Source organism: Panulirus ornatus, chromosome 39, assembly GCF_036320965.1.
Source record: "Panulirus ornatus isolate Po-2019 chromosome 39, ASM3632096v1, whole genome shotgun sequence".
Lineage (NCBI taxonomy): Eukaryota > Metazoa > Arthropoda > Malacostraca > Decapoda > Palinuridae > Panulirus > Panulirus ornatus.
In genome coordinates, this window is record NC_092262.1 from 3,600,087 (window position 1) to 3,620,384 (window position 20,298).

A 20,298-nucleotide genomic window follows, 5' to 3' on the forward strand; every position below is an offset into this window, starting at 1 on the left:
AATATACATCGCGAAATACATGAAAAAAATGGAGAGTATATCTGTTATCGCCTTCCCATTCCCTATCAACGAATTTCTCAAAAAAATAAAAAATTTATCGCCATGTTTCTCCCTTGTATTCATGACTCGAACGAACAGGCTTTTCGAAGTATCAGTCGAGTGGTTCATAATCAAGTCTTGACACTAATGAGCTCCACTCTTAACCATATTTGATCCCTAATTACTCCCACTTTCGCCATGATTACCTCAAGAATAGCTCCTGTTAATGACTTCAACTTTGGCCAAGATCACTTTAGCCAAAAGTTTCTCGCTTCCCATTCTCTCTACTACGTACGAGTTAAAGGTTCACAGATAGGGTTCATATGATTCGAAACGTCCCAACGAAGCTTCGAATCCTTTCGATTTTGTCCGCGTAGCAGATCTTAAAAACTTACACTCACTCAAAACTTTGTCAAGTTTCCACTCCATGCTAACTAATTACTTTAACAATTTTTAAAATCTCCCTCCTACATTTGTTTGTTTTCGCTTCTGCATGTCTCGTAGAGGTTTCAAAGACTTTGAAGGTACAGATCACTGAAGTCTCGGGTTTCATTAGTTCGAAGCTTCATTCTTGGAATGGCTTTAGTCGCTTAGTTCTCACTAGGCTTTAAAGCCACTCTTTGTGAACTATATATTTCCATAAGATATGACTTCAACAGCCTACAGAAATCTTCTTTAAACCCAAAGGCACTTTCTCATTTCATTTACATATAAAGGGGAAATCATCGTAAACATTATATATATATATATATATATATATATATATATATATATATATATATATATATATATATATATATATATACATAAATATACATATACAAATTTTTATTATACTTTGTCGCTGTCTCCCGCGTAAGCGAAGTAGCGCAAGGAAACACACGAAAGAATGGCCCAGCCAACCCACATACACATGTATATACATACACGTCCACACACGCACATATACAGACCTATACATTTCAACGTATACATATATATATACATACACAGACATATACATATATACACATGTACATAATTCACACTTGCTGCCTTTATTCATTCCCGTCACCACCCCGCCACACATGAAATAACAACCCCCTTCCCCCGCATGTGTGCGAGGTAGCGCTAGGAAAAGACAAAGGCCACATTCGTTCACACTCAGTCTCTAGCTGTCATGTAATAATGCACCGAAACCATAGCATATAAACGTGTGCGTGGGTGGGTTGGCCATTCTTTCGTCTGTTTCCTTGCGCTTCCTCTCAAACGCGGGAGACGGCGATTTCGTATAGAAAATTACATATATATATATATATATATATATATATATATATATATAATATATATATATATATATATATATATATATATATATATATATATAATACACACAATTCATTAGTAAATTATTCCTATATATCTTTCTTCTAGTTGAAACTGTATTAATATAATTTCATTTTGTATAAAAATGTTAGATAACATCACATAATTTAAAATGTAACCTCAAAATAATTGCCCTGTCGTATATACAGATACACGTTTCTTAAAAGGTTGCCTTAAACATAAAACATAGAAAAATGAGTAAACTTGTAAAGATATTTTAAAGCACATCATGTTAATAATAATTCCCTACAGTTATATAAATTTGTTAATTCATTTAAGGAAAAAAATCATAACATACTTACCCTCCAGTGGGCAACAATGACACAGAGCCACACCTTCGTATTCATGTTCATTTATCTAATCTGATTCAGTTAGCCTGGCTTATATACACCCTTAGCGAGAGGCAGAAATATAACAAACATATATCAACGCCATGCCTGGCTCCAGTAAAGACTGGATAACCAATACACATTAACAAATTTACTAAAATGTCTTCGTAAATTATCTTTACAATTCATGTGTCAGCTTCGCAAGTATTTGGGTAGCCTTCACTCGTAGTTGAAACTATTTTTCTATTATATTTCCTTCGTAAAGTTTAATTGGTTATTTTTTTAAGTTAAAATTCGCTCAGTATGAAGGAAGTCATGGTAAACCAAGTCTAATATTCGTAATTCATTAATATATTTTGTCCAATTATTTGTGGAGAATATTATAATATCAAAATCAATTTCAGTAAATTCGAAATAACTGAACCTGACTCTACAGTAAGCTTTAATCCCTTAATTATCTTTGATTAACTGTCTTGATTTCGCTATGGCAAAGCTTAGTCCAACACTCCATCATTATTTTCCTGTAAGGAAACATGATATTTCCTACTTATCCTTATTTGCATATGTATATATATCTACCAATATTTTCTTGACCGATATTTCTAAATCAATGTGGTGAATTATTAGTTTAGATTTAGATAATGATGAGGTAAATACGAGGTTGCTCAGCGTAATGGCCGCTCCTCCACATAACAAGGGTCGCATCTCGACATATTTACACCCCGCGGGTCACCACATCTTCCTTTACTAACTAAACTACGTCGTTAGCTAATGCTAAGTAGTTTATGGCCTGTCGGACAAACCACACAAACTAACAAAGGTGTGGGCGGTGTGTGGACAAACAAACAAACGTACAATAAGAAAATAAAGAACAGAAATTGTTACCTTTTTTTTGATGGATTCAATGTTGATTTTTTTTCACTTAATCGCAGACACATCTAGTCGTCGTATACGACCCTTACGACATCACGTCCTCGTACGTCCAAGCGACACGTCGTGATATACTGGTATACGATCGGGAGAGAACCAAGGCGCCTCACGACCTATCAAAAAAAAAAAAATGGGGGTCACTTCCTATTTCGTCCTTGCCCAAACTCTACGTCAATATGTCTGCCCAACGTTACGACACTGTGTGCTCAAAGAGGAAACTCGAAAGGCGACGCAAAAGCGCAATAAGACATCGTAACTCACCTTCCTTTTCGAGGGCCACATGGCTCCTCCACCGCCGCTGCCAGTCCCAATCGACACATGAGAATTTCTCGAGTTTCACAGGTTTTTAACGCCTCAGTTGAGCCCCAGTGGACTGTAAGGGCCACAGGATATCCCACAGGTCCAACTGGGGGTTCCTGATGGCTCACACAGACCTGGAAACACCCAGAAATCCGACACGGACGTAAGACATGACACACACCCCAGAGCGTCGCAAGTCTCCATCTCAAGTGACGCCAAGCGCCGGAGACGCGGACGCCCCAAAGACGCCCATCTAATGACGTCAGTTTCCCTCATTTTCACTTCAATTATGCGTCATTATCACGAAATATTATAATAGCTTCACTCTTCAGTAACAACCCTATCATCTAAAACTATACTAATAACTTAAAATTCTACTCTGATTATTACTATATCAAAAATAAGTTGATTTCTACGTCATTCTTACGTCAAGACTACGTATCGCTTTAGCGCCAAAAAATCACACACAAAGGACCTACTTCCCATAAATCATTTATCGTAAATTTGTAAATTTAAACTGACACTGTAGACCACACGATCAACAATATTCATTTCGTAATTACCATTTAATAATGCTTCTCTGATCATCATTAAGTCCTCAGACTATACAGTGATGATTAAGAAAATCTTGGATATTAAATGATGTTTAATCCATCGACGTAATACTCAGGGTTGACGGAACTGTAGCTCATGTGTGATTTATATATATTTAAATCAAGATTCACCTAGAACTCGCATCCTTTTCTGATGATTTGCATATACGATGCATCAAATGATTCAACTTCTACATATGTGTGGTGGTATAACTTCAACCAAATAAGAAGATATTTCGCAAATAACCTTTAATATTCTACTACTACAACCCAATATGGCCAAGTGTATGTACCTTCCATATATACGTATCGTTACCATTAATAATTTCGTAGTCACTTCAATATACGCAAGACAGCTACAACGAAATCCTAGCCAACTACACAAACTCCAAGATTCTACAACGAATATCATTATACAGATCAATTCAAGTATCACGTAGCTCACACCTGAACAACAGCAAAACATTATGTTTTTGAGGAAACATAAATTATATGTTAAATTATCTTTTTACTCAAAAAATGCAAATTAATGGCTCGAAATATACATATTTCAAGCCAATCAATGAGGCATAAGTATTGGAACTGGAGTAGGATGAATGTTATCTCTTTATTCATCTGTAATTCGTGATTTATTGTATATTTTAGATTACTTGTCAACTTCTCTGGAAGGCTGAATTCTAAGAAAATCTGGCAAGAAGAGAGTGAGCTGGAGGGTGTGCTGACGCGCACGCGAGCCACCGTTGCCGTCCTGGCTGACATACAACGCGAAGAATCCAAACCACATAAGAAGGAATCCCATCCTATAAAACCAAATACCACTCGAGATGACATAGTCGACATAGACATTCCTCCTAGCGCCGCCACCTCCTCCCCCACGGAAATAATTGACCATACCTCTGAACCTGCCACGGAAAATTCAATTATGGACGGTGAAACGAGTGACACAGAAGATGAGGATGACTGGGAGGCCAAGACTGAACATATATTCCCAACAGACGATTCGTCAGCCCATCTTGAAGGATCTGGTGCAGGGGACATAGCACCTTAGTTACTGTACTCTTTAACAGAGAATATTAATCGCTATAGGGAAGTTAAATGAATATATAACGAAGATATGAAACTGTTGTGATATATCGCTAGGGGTGTGAGTACACGAAACAGCACAGAGTTCCAGTTGAAGTCTCGTCTCATGTAGGGTTGATGGGTTTGTCTTAAGTCTCAAAACTGGGATAGGAATGACAAACTCTCTTATCTCTCTCCTGACAGACGCCCTCCAGTTAAACTGTTGAACATTAAAGGATATTTTGTTGTATCATGAAAGGAGACGTTGCTCTTCTGCATGATTTTTGGGCCTCATTTTCTTAACCACTCAATTTCATCCAACCTACAGTAGCTCCCTACAAATCTAAAGTAATCTAACCAAAAGAAATCTAACCTAACCGAACCTAACTTAATCTAACCTAACTCACCCTCTTTAATCTAAGCAATTCTTGCCGAAATTAGCTACAAATCCCTAACTTGACCTCACCACCCCATTCATTCTAACTCAACCTCCCAGCCTTATCTAGCCTTACCTTAATCTATTTACCCAACTTTATCTACCCCAATATGATGACCCAACCTAATCTAATCACATCTAACTTAACCTCATCTATCATATAATTGACCTCCAGCCTCACGGGAAAGATCCACGTCACTTTTTCTGATGAGACAATAATATATCCTTCCTGTTCTAATACAATAGGCTACTCCAACCCTCTCAGTACGTCCTTTAAGAATTCCTTCCTCAGAGAAGAATCCTATACTCCTCTTTATAGTCTACTTTTACCAAAAGCTTTACTCTTAATGCCAAAAATTCGTCTATCTATCATAAGAACTATGATTTTAATCTCCAATACGTTCCAACAATGCCTCAAACTTTCAAGGTTTTTACCTAAAAAGTATATATACTCATAACTCGAAAGATTTCAGCTTTTAGGATGTTAGGAGATAAGTACATTTTCCATTATATCATTATAATAATCAATAACTTAAATTTGCATTATGTGTTATTTAATAAATGTGTAAGTACTTATGCAGTTTATCTTAATCCTACAATACTGTGTTTCATGACATAGCTTATAAGAAATAGACTTACCTTTGAAGAAATTGTGTTAGTTTGTATGTATTGTATTTAATCATAATGTTAACCTTTATTATATCAATACATATCTGCAAGGCAGACCGTAACAACCAAAGCCGGGTTTGAACTTTTGTGAGAGAAAACAACTGAGTGTGTATCTCTCATTGGTCTAACAGTTGGAGCTGATACATTCTTTACAGATGCTGGGAAGGTGATGGCTCACCTTTGAAAAGCCCAGACTAACCAGGAAGAGATGGGTGATGATCATTATGATTTCAAGGGGACCTGTGCTCCAAATCACGTCTCGAATGTGATATCTGCATCTCCTCTCCATGGTTCTCCTCAGCCAAACAGAACTGGTCCCTTATGATTACTACCCTTTTGAAATACCTCGAAAGGTGTTGTGAGAGATGATTGCTTTAGGTGGCAGCCCCAGAATAGGTAGAGTAATTTTCTCTTGCTCATAATTTTCATATTTGTAGCCACTGTACTGCATTACATTGATCTGTTTGTTGGTATATTTCGCCCGTGTGTAAAGTGCTTAACTGCATCTCATTTTCTTTCTTTTGCCAATATTTATCATTATTATTGTTGTGTGTGTGTGTGTGTGTGTGTGTGTGTGTGTGTGTAGGAGAGATTCTTGGATTAAAACCTACATAGATTTTGATAAAGTAACTTTTTGTGCCCTTTAAAGTGACTTGTTATTTGTTTCTTTTAATGTAAACAGCTCAATATTCTCTATATCTAATTTCCTCCACATACAATCGTAACGAACAGTCACCATATACACACAAGCACTGTTTCATGGGAACATCCTAACAATGGGGGATTTCAATTACAGGAAAATTTTGACTTTCATGGAGCGAGAGAGCCATGGAGGCACAAGTTCCTAGAATTTATACGTATATGGGAGAATTACCTGTATCACCATTATCATGCAGACGAGAACCAGGGGTATAATCATGCACTGTTTTGAGCTGGCATTGGACTTTACAATTTTAGTTTGGAAATAGCATATACCAAAGACGATACACCACTGGGGGAAAATGTGGTCATGAACTGCTTGAAGATAAGTTACGTAAAGAGGGAGGAAACTCACATCAAAGCGTCATTTCAAATAGAAATGACTGTACCAGCTGCAACTTAAATGATTTTGTAATATGAATTGGAATTCTGTAACGTGTTTTGCCGTCTGTTAAATGGATCCTATAGATATGGAACTTAGCTATTGCATTGCTATACCACCATGCACGAATGTACAGGTTTTGAATTTGGAAGTTTGCTCGTACAGATAGCTCGTTGGACATAAATAATATATTTAGAATGAAATTACGTACATGAAAGTACAATAAAAGTACTTTAAGTAGGTTAATTGTAGCCTAATTCGTTTTTGAGATGATTTTAAACCATGCTTAACACCAACCCAAGATAAACTAACCATATCCACGCTATTTTAGGATAATTTAACCTTATCTAGGTTCGTCTAGGATAACCTAACCTTGCCTAAAATCTATCTAGGATAATCTAACCTTGTTTAACCCCAATCTTATATGATCAAACCTTGCCTAGCAGAGACCTAACCTAACGAACCTAGCCTAGGACCTATGAAATGTTTCCTAATCTTGCGTATAATCTAAGATAAAATAAACTTATTGTACATTTTTTCAATTAGCTTCAGTTTATTATACTTTTGATTTAAAGTAGCTTGGGAATAACAAAGCTTTGTAATATACGGGAGAAGCTAAGGCACGACAATGTATGAGAAATGTCCCCTTATTTATTGATTATACGATGGATATTACGTAAATAACTAGATATTTAGTATATGTAGATTGAATATTAGATATTCTATTCGGCAGCGAATATTAGATCTACGATTTGTGAGAAATATATAAACATTTTGGTTTTAAAGCTGTAAAATACGAATCTTTAGTAGCCTAGCTTTGTGATGGCATTCAAGGACTGCTCAATAATTAGGCTAATATTTGAGTAAAAATATAAACAATGGCTTATTTAAGCAGTTTATTAATATCATTATAATATTCTATTGGTATAGCATCGCAATGGATATTTCTAGAACATAGAATAAAAGAATAATCACTTATTTAGTGACACGAAAATCTTGCATCTCCGAAAATCAAAGCGGACTACTTTTTCTAAGTAATAAAAAATGTAAAAAACAATTATTATCATTCCTATACACTTTCAAATAATAAAGAATATATTGATCTTCGAATTTAGGCATAAATTAAACCAAAAAGAAGAGTATTTGAATTGCTACAGCGCTAGAAAAGTTTCGGCGCGAAAACGGGCATGAAAGGTGTTACGCGGCTCCATTTCTGTTGATAAACATTTCAGTCACCGAAATTTATGAATGAACTTTAAAGGGTCGCAGTTAAATACTAGAGTTTTAAAATGCCTTTAAAATGCAGAAGTTAAATGGCGGAGTGATGTTTAAATGAGTTTAAAAGACTTAACGTAAATAGTGGGAATTTTTGAATGAGTTTAAAAAGCGGAAGTTAAATGTTGGAGGGATGTTTGAATGAGTTTAAAAGGCTGAACGTAAATAACGTGGATTTCTCGAGTGAGTTTAAAGAGTATGAGTTAAATGGAGGAGTAAATCTTGAATGAGTTAAAAAGGGGGTGTAAGATGAATGGCGGAGTAGTTTGTGAGTTTAATAACATCACGGAAAAGACGTAAATATGAATGAAAGTACATAAATAAATGACTTTAGACGAAAATCTTTTAAATGAGAGTTGTAATATAAGAATTTAGGAATATATTTGATAAGAAATATTAGAAATATGTAATATCAGAGTAATATGACCTGATGTATAGGAAATTAAGTTAGATAAAACAAACATTACAGAGCGTAGTGATATAAATAACGAATTTTTAAAGTATTGTTGTTTAAGGCAAATGAAAGATGATTTTTGAAGTAATTATTGTAAATGATAGATAAAGGAAATAAAAGAGGGACGTTTCAGTACGAGTGTGAACGTACAATATACTATTGCGTAAAGCCGGTCTGCTGTCCCTCATGCAATTCAGTCTGCGGTGAAATTGCCCAACATTTGGCACATATTACCTTAGGACATTTATATTTAAGAGCATTGACGATAAAGAATAAGAAAGTACTTCAAAAACCCACTTTAGTGGTATTTCTTAAAAAAGTAGATTTGATATGGTGTTAAAGGAATGAGCTGAAATAACCGAATATAAAAGATAGAATTAGATCACAAATATTATACAGACCCAAAAATGATAGATTGATTGTAAGGGATGGAATTTAATGTTTCTTTTTTTTTATTTTTTGCTATCCGTCAAATGTCCGTAGACTTAAACATATCTAGAATATATCAGAAATCATGACTTGTGTCTTTTCATGGCATATATCAACTCCCTCGCCATATCAAAGTACATTCGTCTGTACCTTATTGCACTTTGATAAATCATATATCACAAAGAGGCAGAAATATTTCACTATATTATGTTTTTGAGTTTCAAAATGGCGTCCATGGACATCGGTAAGGTTGGCAGACCTGTCAGCCCGGGCATCAGCTGATACATGTAAACAAACAACGCCTACAACCCTAAGCAAGAACACACGTCACCATGAAGTCTATTTTGGCCTTATTTCCTCTCCTGGTTGTGGTTTATCTCGCTTTTTTCACATCATCCCATGGGAAGGAGGTTAGTTTATGATTATTGTATGAAAAAGTCGAAAATTACTTGGCGTACATGTATTAAACAGGGCGTATTAAGGGGATGGGTTAAGTTGAATTGGGTGTTTCATGTGTCAAGCTTCAGGTTTTCTATCGTGATGTTTGTTTGTTTTTTGAAATACTCTTTGGGGATCTTAATTAGTGATTTTTTTGCCTCTTTTCCTCTTTAAATGCAATTTAGTGTCATCGACTCCTTACAGCATTTGTTAGCTAGCTATAAGTGATGCATAATTGTTAGATTTAGATATACTGGAATTTGCAGTGATATACAAGATAGCTATCTTTTGGAGGAAGACTGGGATGTATCTTTTTATCTGTGAAATATCTTAGATAGTGTTAGAGGTACTTCCATTAAGGTATCGTATTGTTAATTACACTTTGTAGTTATTCTTTCCTATTTGTAACATGTGTAGAACTTGTATCATAATGCTGTGTTTCAACAAAGCATCAGAAAAATACAATATTTGCCTTCAATTACCATTTAAAAAAATATAATGATATTGATTCAAAGATATTTCTCTCTTTCCTATAATAGCTAAGCTGTGGAATCCTCTTCCTTTTTTGACTTTCTCTCATCATATAACCTTTTGTCCATTAAGAGTTAGGTCTACAAACCCTTACAGAACCCTGAATAATTTCTGCTTTCTTTTCTTCAACTTTTTTCTTTCACCCAAGACTTTCTTAATTTGGGCATATTATTTGTGTGAGCCACGTCAGTCACAGTAGAAATAAACGAGTGAGCTTTTTACAAATGTTCTTTATATCATAGTAATTTTACTCTACTTTAAAGAATTGTTCTACACTCATGTCTTTCTAATTCTACTTTTTATTAATCAATAAACATTGTCTAGAATTTCTGTTTACCTATCATCAGTTTTATAGCAATTGAACATTAGAATTCATGGGGCATTTTATAGATGACTTGATATCACCTCCATTTTAACATCCCTTGGTATGATTATTGAATGTTGAAAGATGGGGTCATACCATGTATAATTTTCCTTTCATTTTTTAACATTTCCTCATAATTTCTGTTCTTGATGTTTTACTCAGAATTTATATTATTTTTTTTCTTTCAGTTTCAGAAATGTGAGAGATCTGCTTATCCTCCTGATAAACAGTAGGTGTATTTCTGTTTAGATTTTACAATGTCAATTGAAGACTTTTTGTACATACTGTATTTTGATATTCGTGTATTCCTGCCTCTGTTACAACCAAGGCAAGAGACCCAAATCATTTAAAAGAAAAACTTTTTTTTTTGCAGATTTTACCATATCAAAAGTACCTAGTACCTTACTGAAAGAGAAGACAGGACCTGAAGGAGAATACGGCTTAGATGTGATAGATAATGATGAAGACTTTGTTATTCCTTGTGGAATTTTGTAAAAAGGTCACAAAGAGATTTTATATAGAAACTTTACCATAGTTTAAAGCATATATGATGTAGAAATTGCATAAATCAAAGCCATTCAAGAATATCGTTACACTATTGGATTTTTTTTTTTTTTGCATTTGTGTGTGTGACACTAGTTCTAGGAATATAAAAAGTAGGAAATGAGCATAGATTTTTTAATATGATTTCTGTAATAAAGACAGTAGTAAGACTTAGGAGGAGAAAAGCAGAAAATTTTAAGCTGTGATGGAATAATTACAAAAATTATATTTTGAGCATTATTTTAATTCCTACAGAGTAGATTTTATATCCTTTCTACTTTTACTCATTGTTTTTGTCAGAAGTTAAGGAACAAACACATATGAGAAGACTTTATCAGTTGATTACAGTATTAGATTATTGATTTTCATATATTTCATCACTTCATTGCCTAGATTTTCATTATCATTTAGTATTCTATATGTTTGATATTTGCTCAGATTTTGGTCTTTGTTGTGACGTTAGTTATTGATAAGACCTTAAGAAAAGTATGAATTCAGTTATATGTAGAAAAAAGATAACTCACTATTGATAAACAAATAGATTTTGGACAGTTTGAATGCAGAATGTTAAAGCATGCCAGATTGAACCCTGAATTATCTTGTATAGGATTTTTTTTTGTTATTTAGGAAATTAGTAATTTAAATGGAAAGGTTTTTTGAGAAGTAATGACTAGCAGCTATAATATTCAAAGATCAAAAGTAGGAAGTTATTTCATGGATTTCAGATTTAGATTTTATCGAACTAGTTTTTTAAGATTTAGAGAAAAACAAATGAAGAATGTAATTTGAATAGAAATTTTGGTGCTTCTGCAACTTAAATGATGTAAATCATGCATCAAAGTAATGTTCATTCTACAGTGCTGCAGTGCCACTGTATGAGGTGGACCTTGATCTGCCACCACTACAGCGCTGGGCACCTCTCATGAAGGAAAAAGGACCTAAGGTGAGTCAGATACAGTAAAAAACACTGTAAAGATTTCATTTTCTGATTTTGAGCGAATACTTACACTACTGTAGAAGGATTTTGATTAAAAAAGAAAGTTTAACGTAACAATATAAAAGTAGGGTAATTGTGTGTTTTAATGGGGAGTTAGACTTTGTCACTATTTGAATAAACAGATGAGACTTCCCTATATGTTAAACACTCCAACCAAGATTGACAAAGCTTTTAATTATTTTGAGTACCTTTAAGCTTGATAAGTTAAATGTACTAGAGTTTAAGTTGATTCGTATAGATGTTCTATTTTTAGGACTTCATGCTGTAAACTCTCTGTGTAGATAGGAATTACATACAAATGGATGTAATGTTGTGCAACATATTAGAAGGGATTTTATATTTGATTTGTGATATTTTTGTTTTATACCCTTTCTAGATTGTTGCTATGGTTGACGATGTCAAGAATCTCATCAGATCCGTTGTGAGTGAGAAATTGTATGAGATCCTCATAAAAAATCTCGATAAGGTAACGACATATTTCATATGTCTTTGATTTTTCATGACTTCATGTGTCTTTTTTTTAAGAAGAGCGCATGATGATCCTGTCTTTACTGTTTTAGTTACTGAAAATTTCCTCTTTGTTAATATGATGAAAACTTTATTGTCATTCATATTATTTGTGTTGGTATCATTATCTGCTGCATTCTTGTACTGTATATGGAAGGTCATCATCATTTATCACACTAAACTAAGAAAATCATGTTTAAGACATTGTTCTCTTTGCATTTATAGGTGGCTACCACTCTCCCGTATCCCTTTTATGAAGAGATGGTAGGCATTTCTGCATTGTCAGGACTACCACTGAGCCTTGTCACAATGTACAACATTTTCTACGAAGCATTTACTCTGTGCACATCTATTATTGCTCAGGATCCAAGTGGATATCTGTACCATGGCAGAAATCTTGATACTGGATTGTTTTTAGGGTATTTGTTTTTATATTTTTTCTTTTTGTACTTTGATTTCTGGAATCCTATACTAAAGAGTCCTGCAGCTCTCAAAATCTAGAAACTGCAAGGGTACTGGTTCACACTGAGCACCCACCACTGCAATTTCTGTGTATCAGTCCCATATTCTGCAATGAACATTTAGAAATGGATTTAACAAATACTTTTCGTCATATCCATGACTGACATTATGTACTCCTCCACAGAAATAAGATTTATAAATATTTCTTCTTAAGTTATCTGATTGCTTTTATCTGATTGCTTTTATAATCTTTCAACATTGTGGTTCATGTTTTTTAGCTCTTCTGCTATCTCAAACAGCCTTGAAAGGACCCAGTGATCTTGTACTGTTTGCAGTCTGTGTATTCCTTTTTATGTTGATGAGAATGTGTCTTTATAGAGTGTTATTTGTGCTCTTCTTTGATAGCTGGGATACAAAGAACCACACCTGGAGAGTTGCTGAACAACTACGTCCATTAACAGTTCAGTTGGAATGGAAGAAAAATGGAACAACGCTCTTCCATTCTATCAGCTTTGCTGGATATGTAGGTGTACTTACAGCTATCAAGAAGGTAAGTGAGATAGAGAAATACTGAATGATAATAGTATTATGAAAGCTTAAAAAAACTTGTATCAAAAGATGTATTAGATAATGATTGAACTATAATATTGAACTGAAAAATCTAACTTTTTATCATGGCCATTTCTTTATTTGCTCTTTTTCAGTGATTCTTTACATCATACTGTTCATATATTGAAAATTTTTTCTCTATTTTTACTCATTTTGAATTATTCTTAATTTTTTTTCTTAAAAACATTTGTTACACTTGCCCCTGTCTAGGACAGATTCACATTGTCAGTAGACAAAAGATTTGCCCTGAATGGAGGATTCATGGGATTGTTGGAGTGGATTCTTTTTGATGATCGTGATCAGAGGTGTGTGCTATGATCTTTTTTGTAAATGATAGTGGTATATTATCATTTAAGGATGTCATAGAGTACAGTATATAGGTTGGCTTCTATTGCCAATTGCCTGTAGAAGCAGTAAATGGGGAGGGAATTGGATGAAAACCTTTGATTTATTATTTTAATCTCAATGGTTTTGAGTTTGTTGCCTGTTCAAAAGAAGTCATTTTACATGTAGATTGCTTGGTAAATCCAGCAATATTTCTTGATACCAATGGGAAAGCTCCTTCACTGTTATATGATATTCACTTTTACATATAGTTATCTTGTATTGTGAAGCAAAATGCACCTATAGAAACAAAGAAATGGTTGAATTATTTCCCCTTCACTTGAGTCATTGAGATTGTGTCCTGATCACTGGCTAAACACCAGGAAATTCTCATCCTGGGTCATACCAGATTGAGTATTAAAGGCTTCCCATTGTAGCAAAACCAAAATATATTGTAGTACTGTTGCAAACTAGGTTATTAATGAGTGGAATGATTCCCATCAGTTTGCATAGATTGTTCCCAGCACCCATTGTTGGCTAATAAGTAGTATGAAATACTTCTGTTCAGAATTTAATTTTGTTTATAGATTAGTTCACTTTTTATTTTATGAATTGATTGAAACAGTTACCTTCTCTGTGATTATGTCAGCCTTATAATATGGATACCAGTGACCAATTTGCGAAGTTAATTGCTTACCAAATGCTGTTTATTTCATGATTTATACAGATGTAATGAGAAAAAATATATTTGCAGCTGGGTGGCATTCCTTACTCGTGAGGTCATGCAGGAAGCAAAGAGCTTTGCAGAAGCACAGACTAAGCTCTCCAAGACAAGGCTTCTTGCTCCAGTATACTTCATACTTGGTGGCATGCAACCAGGAGAGGTATGTGATAATACACAAAGTATTTTATCAAAATCTTTCAGTTACATGAAAAAGATTGTGTGGCCATATGAGTTAAATTCAGTTTCAATAGTTGGTACTTAACTTTTTGAATAACTTAGGTTATAATCTTTCATTATATATTCATGTGTAACTTATATGCCATAAGTATATTCTTATGTTGCCAAACATGAACTGCATATCTTTTAATTCTCAACCTTTTAACTTTCAGGGTTGTATTATCACACGTTACAGGGATAATTTTGATATAATGAATCTTGGATCAAGCCAAACTCGATCTGGATCATGGTATCTTGTCGAAACAAATTTTGACCACTGGAAAAATCCACCATTCTTTGATTATCGGAGAACACTAGCCAATCAGTGTATGATGGAAAGTGGACAGAAAAATGCATCTCTCAGTCTCCTTTACAATGTCCTTTCCACCAAACCTATTTTGAATAAGGTCAGTATTTTTAAACAGCTTTTGTCTTTTTGATTATGGTATTTTGTTCCAATTATTTCTGCTTGTATTGAAGACCTATATCTTTATATGTCTATATCCTGTATGCACCGTTAACTTAGAGTAACTTATACATGATTCATTCTGATCCTTTCCCATGCAAGACATTCTCAGCACATTATCTATAACGTGGAAGGTCATGCAGTGGAAGTAATTGCATCACCTGGTACCATCAGTAAGAAATACCTGCAGTAGCGATGCACATTTGTTTATCTGGATTCTGTTAATTTCAGTTTGTCTTGGATAAGCTGTTAACCATCCTTCATGGGGGGGTCTCTTGTGAAGTCTTGTTAATCATGGTTATGACATAGCTTTGCACATATTTTCACAAAGAACAAACTTACATTCAAATGCTCCTTCAGAATGCTCCTCTACATTATCTTGCATACTCCCACTTAATGTACTGAAATATTTTTTTTTCTTTTTTTTTTTTTATACTTTGTCGCTGTCTCCCGCGTTTGCGAGGTAGCGCAAAGAAACAGACGAAAGAAATGGCCCAACCCCCCCCCCATACACATGTACATACACACGTCCACACACGCAAATATACATACCTACACAGCTTTCCATGGTTTACCCCAGACGCTTCACATGCCTTGCTTCAATCCACTGACAGCACGTCAACCCCTGTATACCACATGACTCCAATTCACTCTATTTCTTGCCCTCCTTTCACCCTCCTGCATGTTCAGGCCCCGATCACACAAAATCTTTTTCACTCCATCTTTCCACCTCCAATTTGGTCTCCCTCTTCTCCTCGTTCCCTCCACCTCCGACACATATATCCTCTTGGTCAATCTCTCCTCACTCATTCTCTCCATGTGCCCAAACCATTTCAAAACACCCTCTTCTGCTCTCTCAACCACGCTCTTTTTATTTCCACACCTCTCTCTTACCCTTACGTTACTTACTCGATCAAACCACCTCACACCACACATTGTCCTCAAACATCTCATTTCCAGCACATCCATCCTCCTGCGCACATCTCTATCCATAGCCCACGCCTCGCAACCATACAACATTGTTGGAACCACTATTCCCTCAAACATACCCATTTTTGCTTTCCGAGATAATGTTCTCGACTTCCACACATTTTTCAAGGCTCCCAAAATTTTCGCCCCCTCCCCCACCCTATGATCCACTTCCGCTTCCATGGTTCCATCATTCTTCATTTTTGTATTACTTTAACACCATCTGATTCTTATCATACCTCTTCACGTTTCCATATTGCCCTCAGACCTCAGTAGTCATCAGTTTGCACATTCACATAATCTTGAATTCCTTCTCAAAATGTTAAAGAAAATATTTGATAGGTTTGTGTAAGAAAATATGAATTCAAAATTGGTGTCACAATGGAGAAGTGTAGTGTGCTTGAATCCTCCTGTGTTTAAGGGGGTTCTGCTTGAGTCACATTGATGTATTGCAGGAGAAAGTATGTACATCAGGATATACATAGAATATAGTTATATAAAAAATCATTTCGCTTGTTTTCCCAGGAAACTGTTTACTCTGCCTTGATGGTAGCCAGATCAGGTCGAATCCAGGCATGGACCCGTGAGTGCCCTGACCCATGCTGGCCATGGTGAAGATCACAGATAGAATATGACTTGTAGAATTGTGCACGAGTAGCATTACAATTGATTTTCTCAACCAAGATTATATCATTTGCCTGGGCCTTTGATATTTTTTCTCTTTAAATGTTTCTATACTGAGTTGCCTTGCTTTATTGATTGCAGTTTCTGTCACTAGTTAAAATATGTGTGATTTGTAAAATGATATACAAACAGTCACAAACACATAGAGATTTTAGATTAGATGGCCATTTTTCAAATGATGAAAGAAGTTCCTGCATATATATATAACTTAACTGGTTTAGAATTGAGTAAATCTTTGATTACCTCGAAATCAATTCATTAGAATCTTTTGATCTGCAGGAATTTCTTCATGTACAGTATTATGACACTGTTGTGATTTACCCATAGTATGTTAGTTTTATACATAATTGAAGCTTAGTAAGAAAATAATATGTAACTTTCAAATAAGCATTATCTGTAAATTTGAGTATCCAGTGCCTTCATATTAAGAAGAAGCACTATATGTTTTACATTTGCTGCATTGCCTGGTTTTAAGACTTGGGTTTTATTTTCTTTTAGTAGAGGTACAGGATACTATAAGCTGTTAAACCAGGTGAGGCATATATAGTAAACCTTTTGATAATCGTTTATTCATTATACTTAGTCACTGTCTCCTGCGTTAGTGAGGTAGCGCAAGGAAACAGATGAAAGAATGGCCCAAACCCACCCACATACACATGTATATACATACATGTCCACACACGCACATATACATACCTATACATTTCAGTGTATACATATATGTACATACACAGACATATACATATATACACATGTACATAATTCATACTTGCTGCCTTTATTCATTCCCATAGCCACCCTGCCACACATGAAATGACACCCCCCCTCCACCCCAAATGTGCATGGGTAGCGCTAGGAAAAGACAACAAAAGCCACATTCATTCACACTCAGTCTCTAGCTGTCATGTATAATGCACCGAAACCACAGTTCCCTTTCCACATCCAGGCCCCACAAAACTTTCCATGGTTTACCCCAGACGTTTCACATGCTCTGGTTCAATCCATTAACAGCACGGTGACCCCGGTATACCACATTGTTCCAATTCACTCTATTCCTTGCATGCCTTTCACCCTCCTGTGTGTTCAGGCCCCAGTCACTTAAAATCATTTTCACTCCATGCTTCCACCTCCAATTTGGTCTCCCACTTCTCCCCGTTCCCTTCACCTCTGACATATATATATCCTTTTTGTCAATCTTTTCTCACTCATTCTCTCCATGTGACCAAACCATTTCAATACACCCTCTTCTGCTCTCTCGACCACACTCTTTTTATTTCCACACATATTTCTTACACTTTCATTACTTACTCAATCAAAGCACCTCACACCACATATTGTCCTCAAACATCTCATTTCCAACACATCCACCGTCCTCCACACAACCCTATCTATAGCCCATGCCTCGCAACCATATAACATTATTGGAATCGCTATTCCTTCAAATATACCCATTTTTGCTTTCTGAGATAACATTCTCGCCTTCTACACATTCTTCTATGCTCCCAGAACTTTCGTCCCCTTCCCCACCCTGTGACTCACTTCCACTTCCATGGTTTCATCCGCTGCCAAATCCACTCCCAGATATCTGAAACACTTCACTTCCTCCAGTTTTTCTCCTTTCAAACTTAGCTCCCAGTTGAATTGTCCCTCAACCCTACTGTACCTAATAACCTTGCTCTTGTTCACATTCACTCACTGCTTTCTTCTTTCACACACTTTACCAAACTCAGTCACCAGCTTCTGCAGTTTCTCACTGGAATCAGCCACCAGCGCTGTATCATCAGTGAACAACTGATTCACTTCCCAAGCCCTCTCATCCACAACAGATTGCATACTTGCCCCTCTCTCCAAAACTCTTGCATTCACCTCCCTAACAACCCCATCCATAAACGAATTTAACAACCATGGAGACATCACGCACCCTTGCTGGAAACTGACATTCACTGAGAACCAATCACTTTCCTCTCTTGCTACTCGTACACATGCCTTACATCCTCAATAAAAATTGTTCACTGCTTCTAGCAACTTGCCTCCCACACCATATACTCTTAAATACCTTCCACAGAGCATCTCTATCAACTCTATCATATGCCTTCTCCAGATCCATGAATGCTACATACAAATCCATTTGTTTTTCTATTTCTCACATACATTCTTCAAAGCAAACACCTGATTTACACATCCTCTTTTGATAGTAGTTTTATGAATTTTAGTGGAAAATTTCAATTAAAGTTAGAATTAGTGAATGATAAATTTGAATCTGACAGTGTGTTCATATGATGATTGCATTTAGTTTGTGGGCATATATGTCTATATCATATGTATTATATGCATTGCTTGAAAGTACATTTTATGGTATTTGTGAACATTGTTGTGAAAAGGCAGGTGTATTCATTGCATGAGCATATATGTATATGCATGTACATGGCTGGTGTTACCAAGTTAAACCTAAATGGGGTAACACTCTTGTGAAAGGCCACCTTCAGCAAGATTTTACCATCATCTGTACTTGAGAAGAAGTACAGTCTCTTCAAGGAACTCACTCCAAAGGAGTGTTGTCTGTTGGGAATATGGTAAACCTGTTCTTGTGTGTGTGAACCCCAGATGGTATTACTACAATCTAGACTGTAAGGTTACTGTTTACTTGTTTTGGGCTGTTATTATTGTTGAATCGCAAATTTTACATATAAAACATTGCTGAAGATATATCATTAGATGCTTTGACTATCATTTTGTGTTTAGAAAAACAGCCAATTCTTGCAGTCAGAAAGTAGTGATGAATTTATTGAGCTTTTTTGAAAAAATGAAATTAGTTTTTGTATGGGGATTTATCAGATATATTTTTCTATGTCTAAAACTGACTTTACTTAGATTTATTACATAAATAGATGTCTGTAATATGCATAGGATATTGATTTACTTTATGCATGCTCTGAATCACTGTGATATTTAGCATTCCAACCAAATTCTGTGATGACCAATGGTGATAATGTTTTAAGCTTCTGTCGCAGTAAGCTGTAGTGCTTTATTTCAATAAAGATATATTTAGAGAGTGTGTATTATTTATGATTACCTAGAATGATTTGGGCTACTGCAGTATGTTGCATCATGATTATTTTCTCTGTTGCTAAGTAATTACAACTAACCAATGTTTTCTGTACATCTTTTAGTATTTGTGACTGTGTTTACACATGTCAAGTGCACCTTTTCCCATATTTTGATACAGGATCACATATGGGAAACATACACCAATATATATATATATATATATATATATATATATATATATATATATATATATATATATATATATATATATATATATATTTATATTATCTCTGGGGATAGGGAATTAAGAATGCTTCCCACGTATTCCCTGCGTGTCGTAGAAGGCGACTAGAAGGGGAGGGAGCGGGGAGCTGGAAATCCTCCCCTCTCGTTTTTTTTTTAATTTTCCAAAAGAAGGAACAGAGAATTGGGCCAGGTGAGGGTATTCCCTCAA

General features: G+C 35.3%; 2 protein-coding genes across 3 annotated transcripts in view; both read left to right on the forward strand.

Moving 5' to 3' along the window:
• The window catches only part of LOC139761034 (uncharacterized), a 35,125-nt gene extending 29,497 nt beyond the window's left edge, over positions 1–5,628 (forward strand). For both annotated transcript variants that reach the window (XM_071684788.1, XM_071684787.1), the window contains exon 4: positions 4,202–5,628. In XM_071684788.1, coding sequence (XP_071540889.1) covers positions 4,202–4,604 — 403 coding nt within the window. In that variant the 3' untranslated portion in view covers positions 4,605–5,628. The remainder of the gene's footprint in view (positions 1–4,201) is intronic.
• A 3,602-nt stretch (positions 5,629–9,230) lies between these two features.
• On the forward strand, positions 9,231–19,846 carry LOC139761035 (acid ceramidase-like). Its single transcript, XM_071684789.1, has 10 exons — positions 9,231–9,372; positions 10,484–10,524; positions 11,697–11,781; positions 12,212–12,301; positions 12,568–12,761; positions 13,210–13,354; positions 13,624–13,718; positions 14,492–14,621; positions 14,851–15,084; positions 16,638–19,846. Exons 1-10 carry the CDS (start codon positions 9,295–9,297, stop codon positions 16,725–16,727), a joined length of 1,182 nt encoding a protein of 393 aa, XP_071540890.1. The 5' UTR covers positions 9,231–9,294; the 3' UTR covers positions 16,728–19,846.
• The last annotated feature ends 452 nt before the right edge of the window (positions 19,847–20,298 follow it).

Coding starts and splice junctions, on each gene's coding strand:
- LOC139761035 (XM_071684789.1), top strand. CDS start 9,295: ATGAAGTCTATTTTGGCCTTATTTCCTCTCCTGGTTGTGGTTTATCTC. Junction 11,782..12,211: donor TGAAGGAAAAAGGACCTAAG/GTGAGTCAGATA, acceptor TACCCTTTCTAG/ATTGTTGCTATGGTTGACGA. Junction 13,719..14,491: donor TTTGATGATCGTGATCAGAG/GTGTGTGCTATG, acceptor ATATATTTGCAG/CTGGGTGGCATTCCTTACTC.